Source organism: Grus americana, chromosome 13, assembly GCF_028858705.1.
Source record: "Grus americana isolate bGruAme1 chromosome 13, bGruAme1.mat, whole genome shotgun sequence".
Lineage (NCBI taxonomy): Eukaryota > Metazoa > Chordata > Aves > Gruiformes > Gruidae > Grus > Grus americana.
The window spans coordinates 1,917,849-1,941,375 of record NC_072864.1 but is presented as its reverse complement, the minus strand read 5'-3'; the positions used below and the strand labels follow the sequence as shown (position 1 = coordinate 1,941,375).

General features: G+C 45.5%; 1 protein-coding gene across 1 annotated transcript in view; it reads right to left on the bottom strand.

The window, feature by feature from the left end:
- Window positions 1-4,614: 4,614 nt before the first annotated feature.
- GALNS (galactosamine (N-acetyl)-6-sulfatase) overlaps window positions 4,615-23,527 on the bottom strand; it is a 48,308-nt gene continuing 29,395 nt past the window's right edge. Inside the window, exons 12-14 of the mRNA XM_054840778.1 lie at window positions 21,539-21,660; window positions 10,604-10,721; window positions 4,615-7,255 (exon numbers count right to left, since the gene is read on the bottom strand). Of these exons, the coding sequence (XP_054696753.1) occupies window positions 7,169-7,255; window positions 10,604-10,721; window positions 21,539-21,660 (327 nt within the window). The 3' untranslated portion in view covers window positions 4,615-7,168. The remainder of the gene's footprint in view (window positions 7,256-10,603; window positions 10,722-21,538; window positions 21,661-23,527) is intronic.

The window sequence follows — 23,527 nt, the reverse complement described above, 5'->3', positions numbered from 1 at the left end:
TTTCCCCAGTGCACGGAGCCCTGGGACCCTGCCTTGCCCCAACCAGCTTGGGAAAAGGGGGCCCATGCCCAGGGGAAACAATTCCACCCCCACGTCACCCCTGCCCTGCGCCTCGCACAGACAGCAAGCTTCTTAGGACTAAACTATTTCCTGCTTTTCTGTCCCTCGTCACCTCTTGTGAACTCCTGGACTTGCATTTTGTGTTTGTTAAAACCGTTGGTTTGGATTACACTCGTGGGGGAAGATAACGCAGCCGGCCTGAGTGCCCTGGGTTAGTCCTGGACCAACAGCTCAGCAGCTATTGGTGCTGCTCATTCGTACGGCAGGTCGGTGCACCCTGACACGGCTCCTATCTCCCATCTCCTGACGGGTGAATAGCCATTTGCCCGTGCAAAATCCATCACGGGCAGGAGATGAAGTGCTGAATGAGTACAGATCTCCTCTTACATTAGCAAATATGACTTGGACATGGTCCAAATGCATCTGGGTACAATCCGCTGCAGAAAGCAAAGGCAGTTCTAGCGTGCAACACCCCTGGTCAAGCTCAGTGCTTGCTGCGATGGGGACAGCTCAGCCCCCACCCTCCGCTGGACCCCGTGGGATGGGTGCTCAGGGTTGCAGCAGCCTGGTAATGAACGCAGAGCTGCTTTCTCCTACTCCTGTTGCTCCCAACAGCCCTGTGGGTCCTTCCAGCTACGAGAAGTGGCTCTCGCGCAGGAGGAGCGGCTGACAGGAGGAGAAGCTGGTCTCCTCTCCAACTTAGCCGTGACGGGCTCATATGCACAGCACAGCTCACGAGACACGCGATTCTGCCCACATCCCAGCATCCGACACGTCCTGTGTCATTGCACAGTTCCCAGTGCTTGGTGCAAACCCTTGGGAATCATTTGCTGCACACTGAATCCTCCACTGCTCTATTTTCTTCCTAATTCTTCTACAGACAGCAACAGGCACCAGTTTAATGGGTGTCTGCCCGAGGTGCAAACGAGACGAGCTGAAGGCCAGTGCAAAGGTTGCTCCCTTTCTTGTTAAGCTCTCTATTGCCAGAGACAGCCCGCGCAGGAGGTCAGCGTGCCTCCTTTCACAACCATTCCCTTACAGACTAAGATTTTCCCTCAAGTCAGATTATCTCTTTGGCACCAGAAAAACCCTCTCTAGCAGCTGTTCCAGTGAACGGACGAAGCACACAGCCTTCCACTGGGACAGGGGCTTTGCAACACCCTCACTCCCTCGGATCAGCTGGAAGGGTTTCTCTTGTAACCTTACTAACCAGGATACCGGACAATGAGCTATTCCAGCAACTCCTCTTCTTCCTGGTGGATGGAAGTGATGGAATTTATCTGCCTACCCATGGAAATAAGCTGGGAAAAGGCTCTTTTGCAGCCTGCCTGCAGTGCAAACACCGGGCACCTCTGCCTCCTGCCTCTCACTAATGAGGATCTGTAAGCTGGGGTCTTCATCGCGCTTTTCTTGTTTGTGACCCTCCTAACAAAAAAAAAAAAACCTACATTTTTCAGATCTCTGTCAGAACTTCACCTCATTAATCCTCCATTTCAAAGGACATGAATTGCATCTACCAGTACAGACTGGTTTTTAACATCCAAAGTAAATTAGTTTTCCCTGTAATTGTTCAAGCTTTCAAATGAGTAGTGCTGACTCCTACGGCAATTTCCATCTGAAAAGAACTTTCCTAGGACCGATTTCCAAATGTGATGTCAAAGGACTTCAGCTCTGGAATATCACCGGGGAGGTGTCTCTACATCCGCTTGCAGCTCGGAGAGGTTTAGGGCTGTCCTGGCCTGGAGGAGGAACCACCACCTCGGGTACCCCCAGAGGGTACCCCCAGAGGGTACTGTGGCAGGGGGACACTGGCTTTGGACACAGAGGTAATCAGTGATTTAAAAGAACTTTGAGATCTGCATACAAGAGATGTTACTAGCTGGTGAACGTAGAAACTGGGGTTATAAAAGCTTGGGAGCTAGCTCTAATCAGCTTAACCAGGCAATTAGAAGAGCAGTGCTGAGTATGGAAGTTTCCGTTCCGTTAAAGATTTAAAAACTTCAGCCAGCGTGAAGTGGAACAAAATGCCCAAAATTTCAACATACCCCACAAGGGGAAATGAGAACTAAAATTTCCTTTCAAATCCGCTGGAACGTTTCGTTTCAATTTCAGCTTTAGAAACGCATGCACTTTAAACCCATTTTTTTTAAAAAAAAACCAAATTTGAAATATCTTATTTCAACAGCAGAAGAATGCAGTTCCCCAGCCAGCTCCCTGAGCTCAGGACCGAAGCGTCCGTTCTGACTAACGAGCTAACGTTGTCCCCCCCTGTAAAAGAGGTGAAAGCATCGTGAACCGACTCTGCCCTTCCACAGCATCCTTGTTTGCACGGAGCCGAACCCAGCACCTCCTGCCCGCTGCAGCAGGCTGGATCAGGCCCTTGGAGAAGACACAAACCCCCTCTCTCTCGGAGGTTTTGAGTCCGATCCAGAACTAATGGATTTGGCATGCATTCCTCACTGCTGGCGAACGGGCTGGCGGGTTTTTCAGCCCCGATCCCTTTCAGATGGGAATCATGCTACCGACCTAGATATCGCCCAGAAGGGTATTAAGTGACTCCAGGAGGGACAAAGGCACAGAGAGGTGCCAGACTGGCTTTCTTGAGGAGTTGGATAGCAAAGGTTTTTTTTCACTCCACAGGCTTTTTGGCTAGGGATCCACCTTTATTTAGGATTTATATAATCTGAACTAGACTTCGAGCAACAACAAAACGATAAATGGTGGAAGGGGATATAAAGAAAACAGGCAAATGGAGTCTCTTCTGGGTGTTTAAAATAGCCAGTTTCCACAGGAAAAAAAAGAACCTAAAATAAGGTTTCAGTTCTTCCCTTACAACTGTTCTTAAAAACTAACAGTTTAATTCAAGCGGCACCGCCGTGTCGCTTTCTGATAACATATGAAAAACTCACATCAAATACCATCTGAAAACAAAAGTCTATTTCCAAGTATTGTAACTGTTAAGAGAAATGGAAAACAAGCCACTCTAGCTGCAAAGCAGTTATTTGGATACCGAACAAGCACTCAAGAGCAACTCTTGCAGAGTAAAAGCGCATGTAGTTTGTAAAGTTTCCCAGTGCTGAGGACAACAGCAAGATCCCAGGGGAGAGATTTCTCATCTAGCTGTGCTGAAGAGGCTGCTGGCAATTCTGCAGACAATAAACTGCCTCCCAGCACCACCTTCCCCCCCAAAGCCCAATTCAAACCATTCTCACCTGAAATTATTTCGCACGGTGACTGCAAAGACGTCCTCACTGGAATAAAGAGCACTCCCCAACCTTTGGGAGATCCTCACCTCGTCCGCTTTGCTTTATTTGAACCCAGGCGGCTTTTGGAAGCTGTCTGCCACGTTCGGGAAAAGCTCGACTTGGCAGGTACCGAGAACTGCCAGCTTCCATGTGGCAGCGGGTGTCCCAAGTTCAACAGCCTCCTTCTCAGCGATATTAATTCCAGTTCCTTTAGTAAAGCCCACCGTCATCCTCAGCACTCGCCTGAAAACTCCGTCCCCAGACACTGCGTAACGTTTTATTAGCAGATACGTGGGTACCGCTCGCTCTTGTTCTCTTCCGAACTTGCCTGTTTTCACTTTTAATACCGTGTTCCTCGATTTCCCATTTAAAATGCAGAGGCATGTTATCTTTCATCGCTGCACTCAATACAGTTTGCAGGGCATTAACCCCGGCTCTAAGTGTTCGGAATTGATCTTCTGGTTTCCAATTTCAGCGCTCAGATCCCCAAATTGTTGGTCCACAGAGACTAATTTGCCACCGAAATAATCCATTTGTCGCTGCAGGATTTTAAATCAAGGCTCCATTTTTTTTGCAGCCATAGACTGTAAATGCAGTAGGACTTTTTCCATGATTATTAGTGACATCAATTTCAGAAGCTGCTCTGCATGGAGGGTCGGATGATAACATAGCCTCAGGGGCAGAGCTGGGAGACTCAAGAGGCTCAGCTAATTGGAAATTAAAGGCAATAAAGAAACTCCTTGGACTCTTAGCCCAAGCAGATATTAAGCTTTTAGCATTTAGCAGACGTATTTAAGAATAAAAGAAGGAACATCACACAGAAGCAGTCTTAGACATCAACTTTCCTTTAGCTCTCATGCCTTGCAGCTTGAGAAAGGAAGCGACCGACAAACCAGCTTCGCTGCTGCGGGTCCCCGGCCGGCCAGTAAACCCCACCAGACCCACTCCTCTACCGACTGCTATTGCACAAACCAACTTCAGGTCAGGGGCTCAGGATCGTTATGTAGGGCAGATGTGGTAAAAGGTGATCCAAAGCGTGTATCAGTGGTTTTGAGCTGGCAACGTTCATCGCTGCGGCCGTGCTGGTGGACGCAGCCTCAGGCCACGTACGGCCCTGGTCCCCACACCAGCCTCTGAATTGCACTTTGTGTGGGCTGGGAAATTGATCCACGTTAAAAATAATGCAGGGAAAACAAAACAAGCTATTTTTAACCCAAGTCAGTCCCATGATCTGGAAGGCGTATCTATGAGACTGTCCCAAAGCAAGGTGTTGTTCAGTTGTTTTACAGGTGTGCACAGACAAATCAAATAATGCATTTCTGATAAATTACTTTATTTTTCTTCATCAGTTCTTCATCTCACAACTTTAAAATCTGTACATCTTTGGGAAAGGCATTGATTTTAAATTCTTCCTAGCTATCCAGCTGTAAAACTACTATTCTTATTTAAATTTGAAGCAGTACCTCCTTCACGTTAAGCTTTGATCTTTTATAATAAACAGACATCAAGTCAATTCACTTATAGCAGCCAGCTTTCTAGTGCAAAGTTTACATCCAGTATCTATGCACTGAGAGATTATTTCAGTGAGGAATGAGGACTTTGTGTGCTGAGAACGGGATGGCTTGTCCAAGCAAGTTACACAGGGGAAAAGCAATATCTTCAAAACTGCAAGCTGTGAAAGAGTAAAGAACGAAGCGGCAGGCAGGGGACGCGGGGTAGCAGCCATCCAGTACACTCACAACGTGCTAAGAACTGAGAAACGTGTCTGGGCTAGTGCTCAGAAGATGAGCTGCGATCCTGCAATGTGATCTCTTAACAACCAGCGTGCAGAAAGACAAAGCACTGTTAGAATTCGCAGCAGACACGTTCATAACTATTTGAGGGCTGACAGGGATTTTCAGGGAGTTGCAGCGACGGACTCCCTCCTCTGGTGGTATCTTTGTCTGCTGATAACGGTGAGCTGCAGGGCTCTGAGCACTTCTGGGTGACAGAAGCACTACACCAGAGGTGGACCAGAGCCAGAAAATGGGAAGTTACTGGTTCTGTCCAGCCTCCTGTGCTGACAGACGTGCACGACTGCTCCAAGTCCTCCTACCAGTCCTCATCAGCAAAGAACAATCTGATCAGAGTCTCTCAAGACTTGAGCTATCCACACTACGTCAAAACAAGGAGAAATGTTATGGATGAACTGGAAATGCCTTGATATACTGGAAGGACAATTAGGAACATCGTAAGGCAGCTAAGACATTTGGACTATATACAAACACCATTTGCAGATGTGCAGACAGAGAGAGCCAGAGGCTCTGCCAGCCGATGAAACGTTGGCTGTGATTTCTGATAGGTGGAACAGTAAGAGCCGACTCAAGTGCTGTTCTTATTGCAATCTTATAGGATTAACCAGCTTAATGAGATATACCGTAGGAATTACTGTGGAGGGGATTACAGGTAGTATAAACCATGGGAATGGAGAGAATGAGAGTATTTGGGATTACAGGGAGGGTAAGAACAAGCGGTTGAGCAGCCCATCATAGGCAGCAGCACAGCAGTTACACAGAAGCAGAGCTCTCAACTCGTCTTAAGCCAGCCCAAGCTTTGCTTGGGAAGGAAACAGGGCTGTTTACAGGTACAGAGCACCTCAATTTTTCCCAAGGCAGCACAACGCCATGCAGAGAGGGCATGTGGACTGTCCAAAACACCGGAGGGGTGGAAGTGGAGCTGCCATGGTGTGAACAGCATGTTTGGGGTTGCTTCTAGCTACTCCCCTGAAGCGCCAGAGTAACCTTGGTCGGTTTTGTTCGAGATATGTTTATTAGCAATAGCGAAGGGTGTGAAACAGGTTCCAAAGCAACTGAGAAATTTGCAATGTGAAATTGTGCAAAGGATCGGCATTTACCATGAACTCTGTTTAGAGAAGTGCTACACCCAGGCTGTGGAAAGTTTGCACAAAGAGAATTCCTCAGAGAGCATACACTGGAAACAGGGTCAAGAGTTAACATCTGATGTAAATGGGCATTTCTGAGCCCGCAGTTGGCTGGGCCCAGATCATGAGACTAGAAGCGTGACTTAAACCGTATTTGGACTCAGATTTTTGGAAATGAAGAAAACCCCTGAAATGAACAACTGACCCCCCAGCTCCCCAAGAACGTCCTGCACACCATCAATAAGGCAATACTTACGTGAACACGATCTTCAAATTTTTTGTGCCATTACCTAAGGAATGTTTGCAGCTAAAGATGGAAGGAAGGCAGGGCGTTCTCTCTGGAGCCAACCCCCTTACTCGGGAACAGGAGGGAGTATTTTTTTGCACCCACCAATGCACAGCAGCGGTCAGTGTGCCCAGCACTCACAAGTTTAGGAAGAAAGGAAAAACAAATTGGTGGCCAAAGAGTTCACAATGGAAATCAAATGTTAAAACAACACATAAAACGGGGGCAGTGTGGGCAGGGTTTTCTGGCGGCTGTAAGTTTCCTGAACAGTCCCCCATGGCTGTTGTTGGGGCATCCGAACGAGCAGTGATTTGAGAGCGCAGGTTGGGTGGAAGGAGCAAGAGGAAAGGTCCATCCATGGCATTTCTGAGGCGATGGCAGAGTTGTGGCTGTCCAGAGAGCTTTTGCAGTTGAAACAGTCTTCACTGAAAAGCTACCATTTACGGAAACAACTAAACCAGCAGAAGAGTACAGGCTAAACCCTGAGCACTAGCAATATAAACACTGGCCCTTTTGGAAGAGCAAATGATGATATCATACATACATCACACCCTTCCTGTGTAAACAGGAGTGCCAACATGAGAAGACATGCACTGTAAACCATATGTCTGGCTGGTTATAGCTTTTCTGTGTAGTTCTTGAGGGCTGCAGAGAAGATCAATGAGGCCAAAAGCACTTCTTAGGATCAGACTTGGGCGGTTTCAGGCACTTCCCTAGCTTCTCACAGCCTGGAGGAGACCAATTCTGTTAAAAACAAACAAAAAATATACAGAAAGATGATTCATATCTGCTAAGCGCTAACCTTCACCAACCCTTTTTGATCCTCACAAAGACGCCCTTATGTACTGCTTGAAAAATGAAACTCCTCTTGCAGCTGATGCTCCTGCGCTCGTCAACTTCCCAACTCCAAACACTATTCAAAAAAAGCTTTAGGAAAGACTACAAATCTTTCTGCAGCAGATGATTCCCTCTTCTGGGACAGAGTAGTCCCTGCTGTACAAATGCAGTCTGCTGGGTCTCTGGTGATCTTCCTCTCTTTCCTGTAGTAGCATGGAGCAACCAGACCATGAGGTTTTGGTGAAACCTCCAATTTTCCCGGGATCCAGAAAACAGTTATAATTCTTAGCACTAAGATATCCGTGCACTTTCTTGAGGAAACAAGCAAAAAGCAACAGAAGGCCAAGGGTGTGAGAGAGATGAGAATGCCGGTATTTTAATGAGCATTTTGATGGATGAATTCATGAACAGATGGAGTAGGAGGCATTTATAAGACAACTACTCCAATGCATGCAGACCAAAAGTATTTGCCTCCCTCATCTCAGTGTTTCTTGAACTACCTTTCTCCAGCAAGTGTGCAACAGAGAAACGATGTCAGCAAGGAAACCCACTGCAAACCTCATTTTCCAAAGGGATTAACGACAGAAGAAATTTGGATAAAAGAACTTTTTCAATTTCATTGGTCTTTTGCCATTTAAAATTTGGGACTGCGGTAATGTGAATGGCAGGTTACAATTCCCATTCTGTCTTTAGAAATCTTTTGCATTCATTCTCCGTCCCTCCCTCTCTCAAGATCTATCCATCTATGGGAGATTCCTGCTGTCACCTATTAAAGGTCAGGTCAGCTCTGACCTATTGCCTTTCATTTTACTTATTTTTATCCTTCAAGTCATTTACATTTTCTTGGAATTAAATTCCTACGGAGGAAAAAGAAAAGCTTAACCCCAGAAAAAAAATGCCGGAGCAGGTTTCTATTCCGTACAGCTGACAACAGATGGCAGTGAGACACCAGCTATCTCTGCAGAAGGAGCAGACCGCAGAGGGGAGCTTTGGCGGAAGGCACCTCACTGCACGAAGGACTCCAGATGGTTTAAGAGCAATTAATGCTGTTTTCTGTTTTCTAAATCCGTTTCTCAATTTTAAAATGCACAGCCACTGCTGGAAATTTCAGATGCCTGACCACTCTGTAGAAGCAACAGAGATCCAAAAGAAACAAATGAAACGTTTGTTCTTTTGGGGGGGGAAATGTATCTGCTCTAGTCTCAGGGTCGAAGTCGATTTTCCTGGATCTGTAAGTGCTGAGAGCCCTGAGGACACCATGTGTGTTGCAGGTCAAACACGCAGTCAAACCAGCACGGCTCCACTGCATGGAGCAATTTCTCCTACACTTCCACAGGAGGAAAGCACAGCAGAAGTGGCTCCACGGGAGCTTCATCTACGCTGCTGGTGGGATACACCACAGATGGGCCAGCAAACACTTCCCCTGCTCAGGAGGGCTGATGCTGCTGCGCTTACATCAATCCCAAGACTGCAGCAGCTACAAAACGATCCATCTGCTTTGCTTATGTATAAGTAAAGACACTTCTCCTCTATCCCGGAAAGGATATTAAATACCCATATCAAATAAACAGGTGACAGAATTTAGAAGATAGTGTTAGGCATAGTATTAGTAGGTGATATTTATCTCCTAGCATCCCCCTAAGACAGATTTAGGGCCCACTAAACCCCAGCAATACTACCACTCCAGAAAGATTAGGTTATCTTCATCTCTGGTCTCAAAAGGCAACAATTTGGTGTCTGTTTATTTTAGTTTTGTGTAATTAGCCTGTTAGGAGGTTACATAGAATAGAAAACTCAGAATGTAAAAAGGTTTCCTGCTGGGATTTGAACATTTCTCCTGGGATTAGAATATCCCCCAGACTGCTGGGGAGGGCATTCTGCCTCAGAAATCATTCAGCCCAAATGATCTGGTGTGGCCAAGCATTGGAGCAGTCATTAGGTTCCTCAGCTTTACGGCAGGCATAACTGGACTTGGCCAAGCCCTGGACATCGCCAAAGCAGAAGCGGCAACCCCTGGTCTGCAAAACTTCTGCCCAACTGAGATAAGAACAAGGCATGCTCAGGGAGCCCCAAGGAGAGGGCTGGGGTACGGGACCTCCAGTCCAGCACTTCTTCCGTTATACAACCCAAAGACACGGGGTGCTGACAAACAGGGATACCTTACATTTTCACAACACCTAAACACTCTGCACCAGGGGAGCCACAGAGCAGCCTACCAGTTCTATGAACCATTTTTGGAATTGGAATTAGCACAGAAGAAAGGCCTTTCCAGAAGGTCCCTGGCAGCAGCCAGGCGCTGGGGAGAGTGCCTGAGCCCAAAGGGTCCCAGAGGAGCACGGAACAGTGTTTATTAAGGGAAAAGTTGAATAATGAAAGAAAACAACACAGAAACAATAGTCCTTCAAATCTTTTTCCTACTTAACATCCAAAAATAAAAAGATGTGACAAAGCTAAAAAAGATCTTTGCCTTCTTACTAAAGGAGGCACAGCTCCACATTTTCTACTTTTCTGTCTGGCTGGAGATAGACCCTAAGCAGCAGGTACTGTTTGTTTCAGAAGATTATTTCAGTGCCAGAAAGATTTTGCCTGTTACAATTTTGTGTCAGTCTACAGGTACATCCCCTTAGACTACGCACACTCATCATCTGACAACTTTACCTCCTACAAACCATCCAGTTTCTTTCCTAGGTTCTCAAAAAACCAAGCAGCATTTGACAGGAAAGCCAAACCGTGACTTTCCAACATGCAATTTGAAAGAGAAAACAGAATTGAAAATGTTTGTCATGTTTCAAGCCATAAAGACTTTGGAAAAGTCAGGCACGGGTGGAACTGGGGGAGACTGAGCAAGACCAAAGATACTCACACACATCACTGAAAAAGAGCCACTGTGTCAGTCCCACCACTCAAAACACAGAGGGATTTTGAGATTTGCAGGAGGGGATTAGAAAGGAGAAGGAGGACCTACAGCTATAGATACTGCCGTATCTCTAAGGAAGGAAGCCACAGAGTTTATCACAGCATGCTGGTAGACTTTCCAGACCTAACCCCACTCACTTTGTCCGAGCCTTCCTACGCTGCTGCGTTCCACAGGTAACAAACAGCCCTCGCCTCCACGGAACAGCCAGAGAGCCCTTCAAATGGGAAAGCATGCATCTCTTCTCCATCCCTTCCCAGCATTTGGTGACATTTTTAAGCCTTTACAAAACATATCATAAGCTAAGGATTCTCAAGCATATTTACGCTTTAACCACTCACCATGACGGCCTTGTCGCACACATTAAGCTGTGGCACCCCTGGCACCATGGTCTCTTTGTGCTGCTGGACGACAATGGATATTTGCTCCATAGCCCTTTGGTATTCATCGCTGGCAAAACTAGAACATGAAAAAAATACAGACGTTATTAGTGGGGCTTCACACACAGCATCGTTACAGCATCCACATCACTAAGCTAGGTCAGAAGACTTTTCCTGGGCCATAGCAGAGGGGAAGAGTACTTAATCACGCAGTTGACACTATTTGCCCACAGGTCCGTAGGGGAATGAAACATCTGGGCTGACAGAGTCCGGCCTGTCTGGGCCTGGAAGCTGCAGGGCTGGGATGCTCTGCTTAGGGCAGCAAGGATGGCAGATGGCTTGCAAAGAAGCATGTGAATCCTGGCAGATCACTTCAGCATGGGGCTTAAGCTTTCAAAAACTGCTAGTCCCAGTAGCCCCAAACATATTGCTTTAGGGGCGGGCAGCTATGCTGCAAGCTCGTGTTGATTCCCAAGGGGGAAAGGTGGCATGTACAAACAAGGGTGCTTCTGGGGTTGGCCTCAAGCTCTGCCTTAAACAATTATCAAGGGGGACTTCCTAGACACAGGACAAACACCTTGCCAGACACGTTAGTACATAAACAAGTTTGCCGAGGCAATCCTTCCAGCGTGTTACACAAGAGGTCACCCAGCTCTCTGCGCATTCATCCTCCACTCTTTCAAGTGCTTTTCTGTAACACATGCATCACGCAGAGGCATTTATTGGAGAGAAACAAAGGTAATGTCAATACTTTGTTTTTCAAGAGTGTTCTCAAGCTAAGGGTTTCAAATACAACCGTTGGCTAGTAAAACTTCACAATCACCAAATAAGATGAACTAATATTATGCAAACAGGAAGATGGAGAAGAATAGAAGTGACTTGTCCAAGACAAGAATACCTCCTCCATTTCGCAACATCACCCTGGGGTTCTGCCCCATCTACATTCTTCCATTACAGCTTTATTATTCCAAGCTGGGACCCATCTGTCATGCTCCAAGCCCTCATACAGGGTTATAAATTACCAGATTTTTATCCACCCGATTACTCCAGTAGGTACTTGTTTAAGTGGTTCAGGGTGTACTTCACTAATACTTCAAGTATTTCTAAAATGGAGGATTACTACCCAATGATCTCATTTTGTCCATCACGTTAAGAGTCACTTAAAAAACAGAGAGCGGCAAATTGCTTCTGAAGATAAAAGAAACAATGCAGCTTGGTCCTGACCTCAGGCTCCCTTTGCTTACAGTCCAAGCTGGCCACCAGCCCCACACTCCAGCTAATTTCCTTCTTTGAAAAACAATCACATTTCGAAGCCCAGTAATGTGCCAACAGTTTCCAGTAAACCCTATAAATATCACATCTCGGCAACCATCCAGAGAGAAGCTGATTGTGGGGATGGGCCTGAGCTTTGCTGATAGAGAACCGGAAGGGAATTTGAAATGACAAGCTCGAGCAAACTAATCTGTTGCTCTCACACCCAGCTAGCTGTATCCTGGTGGACAGGCTATCACCGGGACCGGCTGTGTGATCTGCATGGACCACCCTGAAATTTAGACTATTCCTGCAAAGCTCCCGAATTCGCTTGCTCCTCTCCCCAACACATCCCACCTCAGCTCTCACAGCAGCCAACTGCTGCCTCCCGTGCTGCTGCCCCAAGGATTGCTGAAAACGGAGGGACAGGCAGAAGTTTGGGAGCTGCCAAAGACCATCTCTGACTCACACCCTGATGAGGACACTCAAGGCAACAATCACTTGGCTCAGCCAGTCTTGCATCCCGGTGGCACAATGGCCTTTCTGTTTGGCGAGATTTTATCTGGAAGCCTTCTGGTTGTATTTCAAGTGCACAGGATTGCCAACACGGTAGCACGCTTGAAAAAAATCTAAACGGATTTTTAAAAGAGGCAGAGAGGGTTTAAAGCTAACCTGTGTTGACACGCAGAGGACAGCAAACGCGGGAGAGCCTGCACACGGAGAGAAAACGCTGCAGAGACAAACACACCGAGGGAGTCTGCCTGAAACCACAGGCGAGTACCAGGGATGTACGCAGCACGTCGGACATCTCAGCTGGAGACTGGATGAAACGGGGGAGCCAGAAATGTTTTAAAGCTTACGTACTCTAGCGATGGAAACGGAGATGAAACGCAGTTTAGGGAGACACATGTATCTCAGCAGTTTAAATTTCTAATGCACCTATTGTGCCAGGATTTGAAAGCTCTTCCAAACCCCAGCTAATCACACTTCATTAAGATCCTTGTATGAAGGCTTAATATGAATTAATACATATTTTAATCAATTGTTAGAGTCTAACAGATACTCTAGATATCAAATCATTTAATGCCTCCTACTGCTGCTCTTGTAGCTATCTAATGTGTTTATTTCTGTCACATAGTTGTGTCATCTCTCCAGCATTTAAGATTTTCTTTTGGAAGTGGACCCATAAGATAAAATGTTGCCACTATCTAATTAAGCTCCACAGCATCTTTGCAAATATTTAAGTGCTAAAGAGATAGCCCAATTTCATCCATCGAAATGGCTTTTCATACATAGGATTCCAAATTAGCTATAATCTGGACAGACCAGTGGAAAACACAGCTGTGGCCTGGATGAGAGATAAACAACATGTTGTCATGACTGCTGCTTTTTGCTCCAAATATGCCAGTCCTGTTGCAGTGGGAAAAAAAAAAATATCTTTTTTGCTATAATCTTAACTACTGCATTTATCCACAGCATTGTTGCTCATTAGCAACCTAAGACATGTGAATGCTGCAGTATAACGAAGTAGGCTCGAGTCATTTAAATCATCTTCTTGCTTTAATTCCCACGTTCAGGACACTCCTGGCTTTTTCAGCTAGCTCAGCAGTGACAGGAAATCTTGGCCTAACCTCAGCTCCTGGTGGTTTTGAACTGCTTCTCCCCTGCAGCTTCTACACTTTTAGATTATTTCAGCATTTAGCATAGGCTGAATGACTTCCCCAAAGCACGATAGAAATGGCTTGGCACATATAAAAGACTCGCGCTTCTCACATAAGCACAAAGCTGGCTAAAGCTAAAGAACACGTATAGATTATGCTCCGAGTCAGACCGCTAACCTATAAACCTTGTCTCAGTAGGGCTTAACATGCTCTTAAGCTGGCTAAACCTGTTGACACTAGCTTAAAACATATCCGATCGCAGCTGTCTTCCTTGCGTTGAAGTACACGACAGTGACGGACCCCCAAGTGCTGTAAGGTGTCAATTCAATACTGGAAGACCATCACCAATCGTCTTCAGATGCCTCAATTAAACACATGGACTATCTTCCTCGTGCAGACGTGTATCACGTCTCCGTGCGTAGCAGGGGAGCGCAACGCCTGCCGGACGGCGGTGGGGGCTGGTTTTCCTGTCTCGGCCCCATGGAGATCCCCATTCCTCACTCCGAGCAGCTCAGGTTTTGCTCCACAACGCGCACCAAGATCCAACATCCATGCAGCAATTGGTAAAGGATTTACTGACTGCACACGGGGTTAAAACCGTCTCCAACCCTATGCAAGAAGTGCATTTTGGAGATAAAATCTGCGAGAGAGAAGAGTGCCTTTGATCTGCATGTAAGATGGGAACAATTACTTCATGGTAATCAGTTGGAGTTGTTAACGGAGCGGGAATCTCTCTTATTCTTACACGGAGTCCCATCCTTTCCCTGAATGCGTATGCGGGACTGGGCTGCAAGGGCAGGGTTTGCTACATTCTCTGTTCCAAAAAAAAGATGACATTATCTATACAGGTGTTTGGGCACTATTGTCTGCATGAAGATCCAGACCTTGCTGCCTCCGGGGCATGCTGCATTTTGTATTCTAGTTCAACAATCCTGCAGAAGGAGAGCTGGGAATAGCACTGGAAGAATGAGAGGGTGAGCAGGTGGTGTTGTGAGGAGTTTGCTAAAAGACATCCCCCAGCGTACACAAAATTATTCCACGCTCAGAATGAGGGAACGGAGTGGACAAAGTCCAGGGTCATTACACTAATTGACACTTTACCTCCGGGAAGTCTCTGGAGATCCAATCAGGGCTGGATTGCGAGCGCAGGGTCCCAGGCACAGGTGTGGTCTGTGCTTCCTTCATTTAGCGTAATTGTGCCTTGGCAATCTGTTCCCATCTCCTCCCTCGCCAAACAACTCCAGTGGAACCTGCTCTGCTGTTAACCCCACCATGCCCTACACTGAAATCCAGGTTTGGAAGAAGGAGAGTTTGTCTCACATGCTGCTTTTGGTGTTAAAACTCGAGTTTAATCTTGCAGTCATCAGAGTCTTTCACCTTCAGGTCTGCGAGCAGCCTGAGCCGTAAGGAGGAGGAGAGCGCGAGTCTCTACTGTCATAAATACATCCTCAAATAGATCAGAACCGGAGCAAGTTAAAAAGCACTTTCAGCATTTTTTAAAATCTAGATCTTGGTGTCTTATACCTCATCCTGATGATTCATATAGGGCACAGCGCAGTATGTCTACCCTGGGAGTGACAGGACCGTGTTATTATTGAGAGGAATGTAACAAAATGGGTATTATGTAGAGCGCTTCATAGAAACCTGACAGGGGGCTCTTCATAGCAGCTTTCAGATTTATAGCGTGTTTTACCAGACGCACATGAAGTTATGGGAAGAGCATAAAACTTGGCTAATGATTTGTATATTTTACTTCCTTCTCCGCTGGAATTATTTTAATTAAAAACATTATTTTTAATTGTGAAATACACCCATATTCAGGTAATTTGATTTTATCTGTTATCAGTGCTTTGAGGCTGCTCAGCACTGTAGTATCCAAGTCTTGATCTTGTCCTATTATTCAGTCTTCCTCAGTTCCTCTCTTCTATTATCAAGTTTATTTGCAATTTAAAGCCTGCACAACACACGAGGCAGACAACAGGTTTGGGGCCCTGCTGCTGAAACATGGCAACTTGCAATTACTGGAAAGATCCACAGGGCCAACAGAAAACAAAAAAAGGAATCAAATAGAAGAATGTTAGGCTGCTTGTACCCCAATTCACGTCTCTGGTCCAGCAGCATCTGTGGGGCCCCATGAATACTTGGAGTATTGATGAACGGTTGGACTTGATGATCTTAAAGGTCTTTTCTAACCAAAACAATTCCATGATTCTGTGAATCTCGCCTGTGTGGATTCTCTAACAGTGTCCACAGCTTTCCTTGCAGCGAGATGTGTTCCTGCTGATCCTCTATCTGATCACCTATTTTCATGGAAGTTGTAACTCTCCAGCTTTGAGAATCCTGCCTTTCTGCTGGATTTCATTGCGAGCAACCACAGCGTTGAAATGGCAGAGAGGATGAAGGCAGAGGTTCTGCGTGAACAGGTGACAGAAAATAACAGCTATCCATCTGATCCTCCCGCCAGTTGCTTCAGTGGTATTTCTGAATCATAATTTAAGCAATATGTTCTTCAGGCTACTTTCTTGAGGCTGTAGCACTGCCTGGATCCATCTCTGAAGATGATGATCATAGAATCATAGAATGATGTCCATTTCAAACTGCATTTTGCATTTTTGAAACTGGTTCACATGGCTTTTTACTTCCGATATTCCTTTTTATACAGCATCACTCTAGTCTAGACAGTTATTCATCAAAATACCTGCAAGGCTGCTGGTCTGCCACGATTAAGCACGTTACATGTTGATGAGACGGCGTGCCACAATGCAGAGTGCCGATCCCGGACCCGGCAAAGAGCGGCTATCAAATCAAGAGTTTGCCTCTGTTCTTAGGTTACCGACTGTCCTCCACAGACATATTTTTCTTCAGCCCTCTTCCCTCCAGAGCTGCCTGCGTGCTGGCTGTTGTACCCAGCTTGCATGCTTCTGACAACCTCTGTGCAGTCAGCCCCTGCGCAGTTGACGCTGGATGTTCTTCACTGGCATCGCTGAGGCTCTTTACCCATGGCTCTCCACAGTTTCCATCACTTTAGTGTTCCTCAATGCCACCTCTCCTGTGGCAGCAGCTATTTCGCCCCTGCAACGCAGCTGGTGCCATTTCCTTCTTTTTCAAGAAGATGAGTCGTCAGCATCTCCCTTGGGTAAGGTTCTGGCTCTTTGTTGCACAGTTTTTTTCCCCATTTTGCACCTTCTCTCTTTTCTCCATAGAGAGGTTTCTGCCCTGATCAGTAAGGTGAGATTGGCAACGTTTCTATCAGATCCTTTCCCCTTTAGCTTCCCTTCAGGAGCTTCTTCCCTTCTTTTCTGGCTCCATAACCAGTGCAATTACCTCTCTGATGATTTCCTGGATTTTCCATCTGCTCAAAATAGGCACTTGTGAGCTCTCCTGTTAATTAATGTGTTCTAAAATCATTATGTTCATCAACCGAGCCTTATCACTTCCATTTTTTCCATAATAGTAAAATCTATTGCCCTAAGTAAAACACAGGTATTTTGACGTTCAAATTTTAGTAAACTCAGTTTTGAACAGAGGCTAATTGCTCAAAGCAGAAGTCACTACTAACCTGGAGTATCAACAAGACGTGAGCACGCTGTACTTACTTGTTATTAAGGCTTTGCACCTCTGGCTCAAACCGACAAAATTTCAGAGATTTCTGTTATAAATTCTTTTTGGAGCTTTAGAGTCTGACTCAAAACACTCTTTCTACTTCAGTCTGCATTAGGTATGTTGTTAACTGTATTTTAAGCTGTGCCAGCTTTTGCTGTGTATTATTACTTGTGGTGTTCCTGACTGGTAATGAAGTATTTTAGTAAAGGCATGTATAAACAGTAATCTATGACTTGGGTAATAAAACTGACAACTGGTTGTGAAGATGTTACCGACAGATAATTTTACTGCATTTGTCACATACGGTTTGAATGGAGAAATAAGTTCCCTATGTGGTACTTAGCGGACGCACGATACCCCAAAAGTAACAGAATTTAGTAAAGAAAAAGACCTATCAGATCTTGTAGTTCTGCATTCTCATACATTTGGTGACAGTTTGAGTGTTTTTATAAGAAGCAAAACCCCCTAGTAATTGTATCTGGGGAAGAAATAACATACTGCTTAGAGAAATGCTTCTGCTTTGTGTGCTGCCTAACACACAACCTTATTGATATTTTAAAGTTGAGAGCTATAAAAAAGAGATATCTTCTATCCCACAACCTACACAGATCTAGTCAATCTCTTGGATGACAAAAGACACAAACAGCTCACTTCTCACTACGCAAGGACCAGATAACAAGGTAACTCTTACTTATAAGTAAGTAAGTGCAGTTACATTACCATTTTTGGCAACCAAAAGAAAGATTATTTACCAGTAACCACACTTCTTTGAAATATGTTGCCCATATATACCCTGGTATTGCAGGTGTTCTTATTACAAGCACTTCTCCAGATGCTGATTTTGCCTCGTCAGTACCTACAGGCATGTTCATGCCCTACCTCATCCTGCAGCCATATAAATATCAAGCTTGTCTTACGGTGCCAAGCTTCGCTCAATGCCAGGACCCCAGAGTCCTGCAGTTCTCAGGAGAGTCGTCCTCTTTGCAGGAGAGAGGGGGATACAAGCTTGGTAGTGACTGTATCCAATGCTAGCGCTGAGCATGTCAGTCCTGAAGGTCAACTACAGGACAGGGATCTTGCTCCATCCAGTCTGTTGATGTGATGATGTAAATATGCCATCACCCGGGCAAGCTCAGGCAGTGTGAGGATTCATAATCGGCATTTGGCACTGCTATGAATCCCAGATAATGAAATGCAAAGTCTGTGAGGCTGTTGAATAGCTGGGCTGAAGTTCTAGTTATCTTTCAAGGCGGAAGGGGCAAACACAACTGACAGAAGCTGGGGTGCAGGAGGCGGTCCAGCTAAAATCAGAGGGGCAACAGCAGGCAGGAACAGTCACAACCCTGTTGGGAGGATCTGTCCTAGACTCAGACACGCAGAGGGATGCATGCACAGCTTTACATGAAGGGAAACATAAGTGCAGAGTGCCATATGGCTCAGAACTGCCAGACGTGTCCTCAACACGATGACAGGACCTGCCTGTAATTGCCTGACCAGTTTTTCCACTGCATGAAAGTGCTCCTGTGGGAGATAAGCTTTTGCTGATACTGTTTGCAGGCAGGCTCCAGGAAATTCAGCAAGCTGTGTCAGGAAGAGGAAGGACTTGTCTTGCTTCACTGCGAAACCCAGGGAACTGAAAACTTTACGTGCTGTCTCTAGGTCTTGAAGAACTTGCATCTTCATCGGTCCCTTTAGCAGCCAGTTCTCCAGCGCAGATTGAAGGGGCTAACCCCCATGTTCTGAGATGAACTGAAATTGTAGCCTTGAAAAAGTCTCTTAGCGTCATGCAGTACCTTGTGAGCACATCACGACCCACAGACATTTCGGATCAGACTGCCTGAACACAAGCACCTTGCAAGTCAAGAGTGTTGCCGCAGTTGATGGAACTGGCTGATTTCTAGGATGCCCTGGCTCTGAGCTCCCCTAGGATCCTGGAGGGAGCCCAAATATACAAGCAGCAAATCTGTCTGGAGGTGCCTGCGATGCCTGGCCTTCATGTGCAGCAATGAAGCCTCTTATGGGTGGTTTTGCATGTGACCCCACCCCAAACTAATACAAATCAAGAGATATGATGGATTATTAAATAAAATCATTTTAGGGAGAAGAAAAGGCTACACTAAAATAAGGAATAAATGAAACAAAAAATTAGCATAAGCAGGCAGAGAGAACAGGGTATTGGTGTGCCATGCTGCTCCTTCCCAGCAGCAGAAAAACTAATAACATCCAGTACAGATTTAACAAAGCAAAGTGGTGAAAGTAAATTACATAAAAAAGGGAAAGGTACCAATAAATCCAGGATGCAATGCAAATTTTTCTAACTGCTTTGGCAACATAACGACGCACCAGAGGAGCCAAGCTGGTGAAAGAGCTATATGATACACCCTGTTCCTCCAGGGCTGCGGGAGGGCAGAGGAGCGTGGCCAAGACGGACTGCGAACACACAAACCTCGGGCTAGAGCACAAGCAATACGAGCACACCCAGCATGTATGGACAGACAGATGCACGCTTGGAGGAGAATGCTGGATTCCCTTCTGAGAAACATCAGTGTCGGGACTCCCAACAGGCTGTCTGCCAACGGGGATAATTAAGCTAAATAAAAATACACAACAGTAACAGCTCCACAAATGAGGATAATTTAATTACCACATTCGATATAGGAGACCCACTTCCCATGAGTTTTCCATTATGACCAGAGAGGAGACAATAGCAACAGAACGTGCTGCAGAAAGGAAGATTCATTTACTAAAAAGAGGCTTTCTATTAGGGTCTGCATATTAAACAGCATCACAGCTTTCCATAATCATGTCATAATCTTGCCATAAAATTCAATCAAAGCAACAGCTTGTGAGTGTCCAAAAATCAATGGAACTGTATGAGAAATGATTGCGGACGTAACACTGGAATTTATTTCAATGCTCAATCCATGGTGGTGGTAAGGAACATCTAAATAACAGGGAAGCAGGTGTCCTGCAAACACCTCTTAGAGAAGAGCTCCTCTCCCGCAAATTCAGAGGAAACACAAACAGTAGGCAAACTACAGCTCACTTAATACTACCCATTTGTTTGATTTTTGGAAAAAAAAGAGCTAATTTCTATCCGCTCATCTTCCTAAAATAAACTACTTGTTAAACCAAGCAGGGCACAGTCTCATCTGGAATCCCAACCCAGTAGCGTAGTTTCACTGAGCTGAATTTAAAATAGAAGAGCTGCAGATTTGCTTTTTTCATTAGTGCTGAAATGCAATAGAAAGCGAGAGCTAACGTGCTGGGCTTCTGAAGAGCTTTATACACTGTGTAATGCACCTCTAGGGTGCTCGTCTGTTAAGTGAGAGAGAAGTGAAAATATTTTTCCTCCCCTTCTCTCTCTAGTGAAAACACTTAGTGGACAGCACAGGCTCAGTTCTTTTGAAAGTAATGGAGCGAGTGTATCCACTCAATTATTTAAAACAGTTGAGTAATTGCAGTCCTGTCAGCTCAGAAAACATCTCTCTGTTAAAGCTGCTGCACAAAACTATTTCTGTGCAGGCAGTCACAGTAGCACTAGTTTTCTCTTTCTTCATTTCCACATTTTCCAAGTCGGAGCCACTGGTGAGGGACGAGGCTGCATGACCCCGTTTGCAGCTAGTTTTGCCACAGGGTAAAACTCAAGTCAGTAGAAGGAAGGAGGGAGGGAGGTGGGGACACCTTGGGAGCTTTTTTGGAGGTGGCAGGTTTATATGTGGGCTGTGCTGGCTGATGACTGCATAAATCCTTACAGAAATCTCTCAGGGCATGGTGTGTGCTGGAGATAAATATTACAATAGGAGGCTTATAGGAAAATGGATTCAGACAGCCAGGAGAGTCCAAGGAGGGAACAAGACTGGGCAGCAAGTCCTCTTGCTAAAGACCCTCTGGAGAAGCTCCTTTAGCAGGGGCTAGGAGATTGGAGGGTTACCACGTTTGCCTTCCACAGATTCCAACGCACAGAGAAAAAACACCGCAGGGTATGCAAAGATCACTAGACATTTCTTCCCTAGCCCCAAAACGCACAGAGAATCACAGCTCCAATGCACATGCTCACCAGCACCACTGCTTTATTCCACAGCTGCCCTGCACTCAGTCCTGTCCCGTCCAAAAGCAAGTCCTTTGCCTCCTCCGTCAGGGGTGGCAGGACACAGAACAAGAACCACCAGACCAAGGAGTCGAGCTACGGACACATGCGCATCCATCTAACCCGACTGTTTGAAAACCAAGGTTTGTTCCTTTCTCTTTACTACTCTCACCAGGAATGGTTTTTTCAGTTTTCAAGCAGATTGTAAGAAACAGCTACCAAGGCAAATGAATTATATAAAACATATGCTGACAATGCCGAGAGTTTTCATGTCTTTGTTAACTGGCTCACCTTAAAGGGTACTTCTCTCCAGGGTCCCTCCCCAGGTGGAAAAGCAGCGGCAAGGTAGTGTGCTCCTCCTGCGTATGTGTTGTCACTCCAGAGACGTTCTGCCCAGGACAGAAATCAATGCCCTGCAGTGAACAGGAGAGAGGTTATCAAGAGTGAAGCAGGGAAGGGAGCAAAATTTTAGCTGATGCCACTTTCTTCAGCATCTTGTTCCAATATACCCACAAACCCCAGAATTATTTTAAATCGAGAGACCATTTCAGTCTGCAAAATGGATTCTGATCTGATGGGGTAAAATAAGGTGACAATGTTGGCATTGCACCGACATAAATGCTGGAGCAGGCCTTACATTTTTGCCTTATAAAAAAATAATCTCTATAAAATATTCATTAAAATGAAATGGCAAAACAAAAAGACAGAGGTGAAACCATTTAATCATAAGAATTCTGCATATGGAAAGTATCTTCCCTCTTTGATTTCTATGGCTTTGAAATACAGAGAGAGGATCAGATCACTTGGCAGATCTGTTCAAAAAGCAACAGTCCCAGAGGAAAGATCCAGCTGAACCAAGGGGCATCACCCTGAGAGGCAATGGGCACCTGCCAGCCTCCCCGACAACTCAGGTTGCCAGCACCTGACACCAGACCTGAAGGATCTGTTTCACTGAAGAACAAAGCAAATCTGGTTAAATTTAAAGAAATGGGTGCATTTATTGATCTGATTTATGGCATCTCACCTGAGGCGCTCCCTTGGGAATGAGAGAAGGGCTGGAAGAACCGTATTAAGTCTGGAGCCATTCCCGCCACTAACATTCAAGTCTAGGGGGTGAGAAGCCAGGATTTCCCCAGCAGCAGCAGCGGGTATGGAGGGCACAAGTACCAGGACTCTCCCTTTGCTGGCAGCAATGGATTAAAGCGCTCGCTGGCCACCGAGGGACAGAGCAAGCTGCCTGCTCTCAAGTCCAGAGCGGTGAGCTCTCTGCATCTGCCCTTGCACGCCTTGCCAGGCTGCATCTCCCGAAGTCCAGCCAGTTATTAGCCAGGTGTCGAGCTCCATAATCACCTAGAGCCTGGCCTGCAGTCTTGAGGGCTAACAGAACCCATTTAAAGCCCTGGGAATAGCAAAAAATGCAAAGCACTAATTTCACTGAACAGCAAATAAAGCAGGGGGCCCCACAGACCAGCAACGACTAGCACCAAATGGACTTGTTAAAGCTGAGTTTTACAATTCCAGCTAACACGCTGCGCTCCTTACAATGCCTCAAAATGCCCCGAGACACGGACAGAGACATGGAGAGAAGGTAAATGGGAATATTTCAATGGAGGTGGGAAAGCAGCTGTAGCATTTGCTTATAAAACAAACAAACTGAAAAGGCTCTCTACAGATGTGGGTAGGATTTGATTGGCAAACAATTTTCTAAAAATATCGTCTGTTTTTAATGGACAGCTGGTCAGTGGAGCAGTTAATATTCTGCTTTTCAATAAAGCAAGAAGTTTAGAAGCCCATGAAATCCCATTTATCTGCACAGAGCTATAGATTCCTGAATCACTGACTGGAAAAATAAGAGAGTTGCTTGATAGGTTGTAGTGGCCTACCAATAATGGACTTTAAATGGATACAAAAATGATTGACCTTTCCACCTTGTGACGCCATAGGCCTCAAACACAGAGTGAAAAATAGTTTTTTGGTTTGGTTTTTTTTTTTTTCCTCACAAGGAACAGTTAATGAAAAGGTATCAAAGCCTACGTAACATCCAAATTATAATTTGGATGCAAATCAAACAAGCAATTTAATTAAGAGCCTGCTAATTGGTACAATGCTCTTCGGCTGCAAATGCTTCAGTTTGAAAGAAGATTTTAGTCTCTTGGGTATTTGTTTATACATTGCTCCGTTTACATTTTATCTTTTGTTTCTTATAAAATCCTTATAGCTGAGACTCCAGAACACAGCCCAGGCTAGAGCCCAAAGACTCCCAGGAACGAAAGTGCTGTG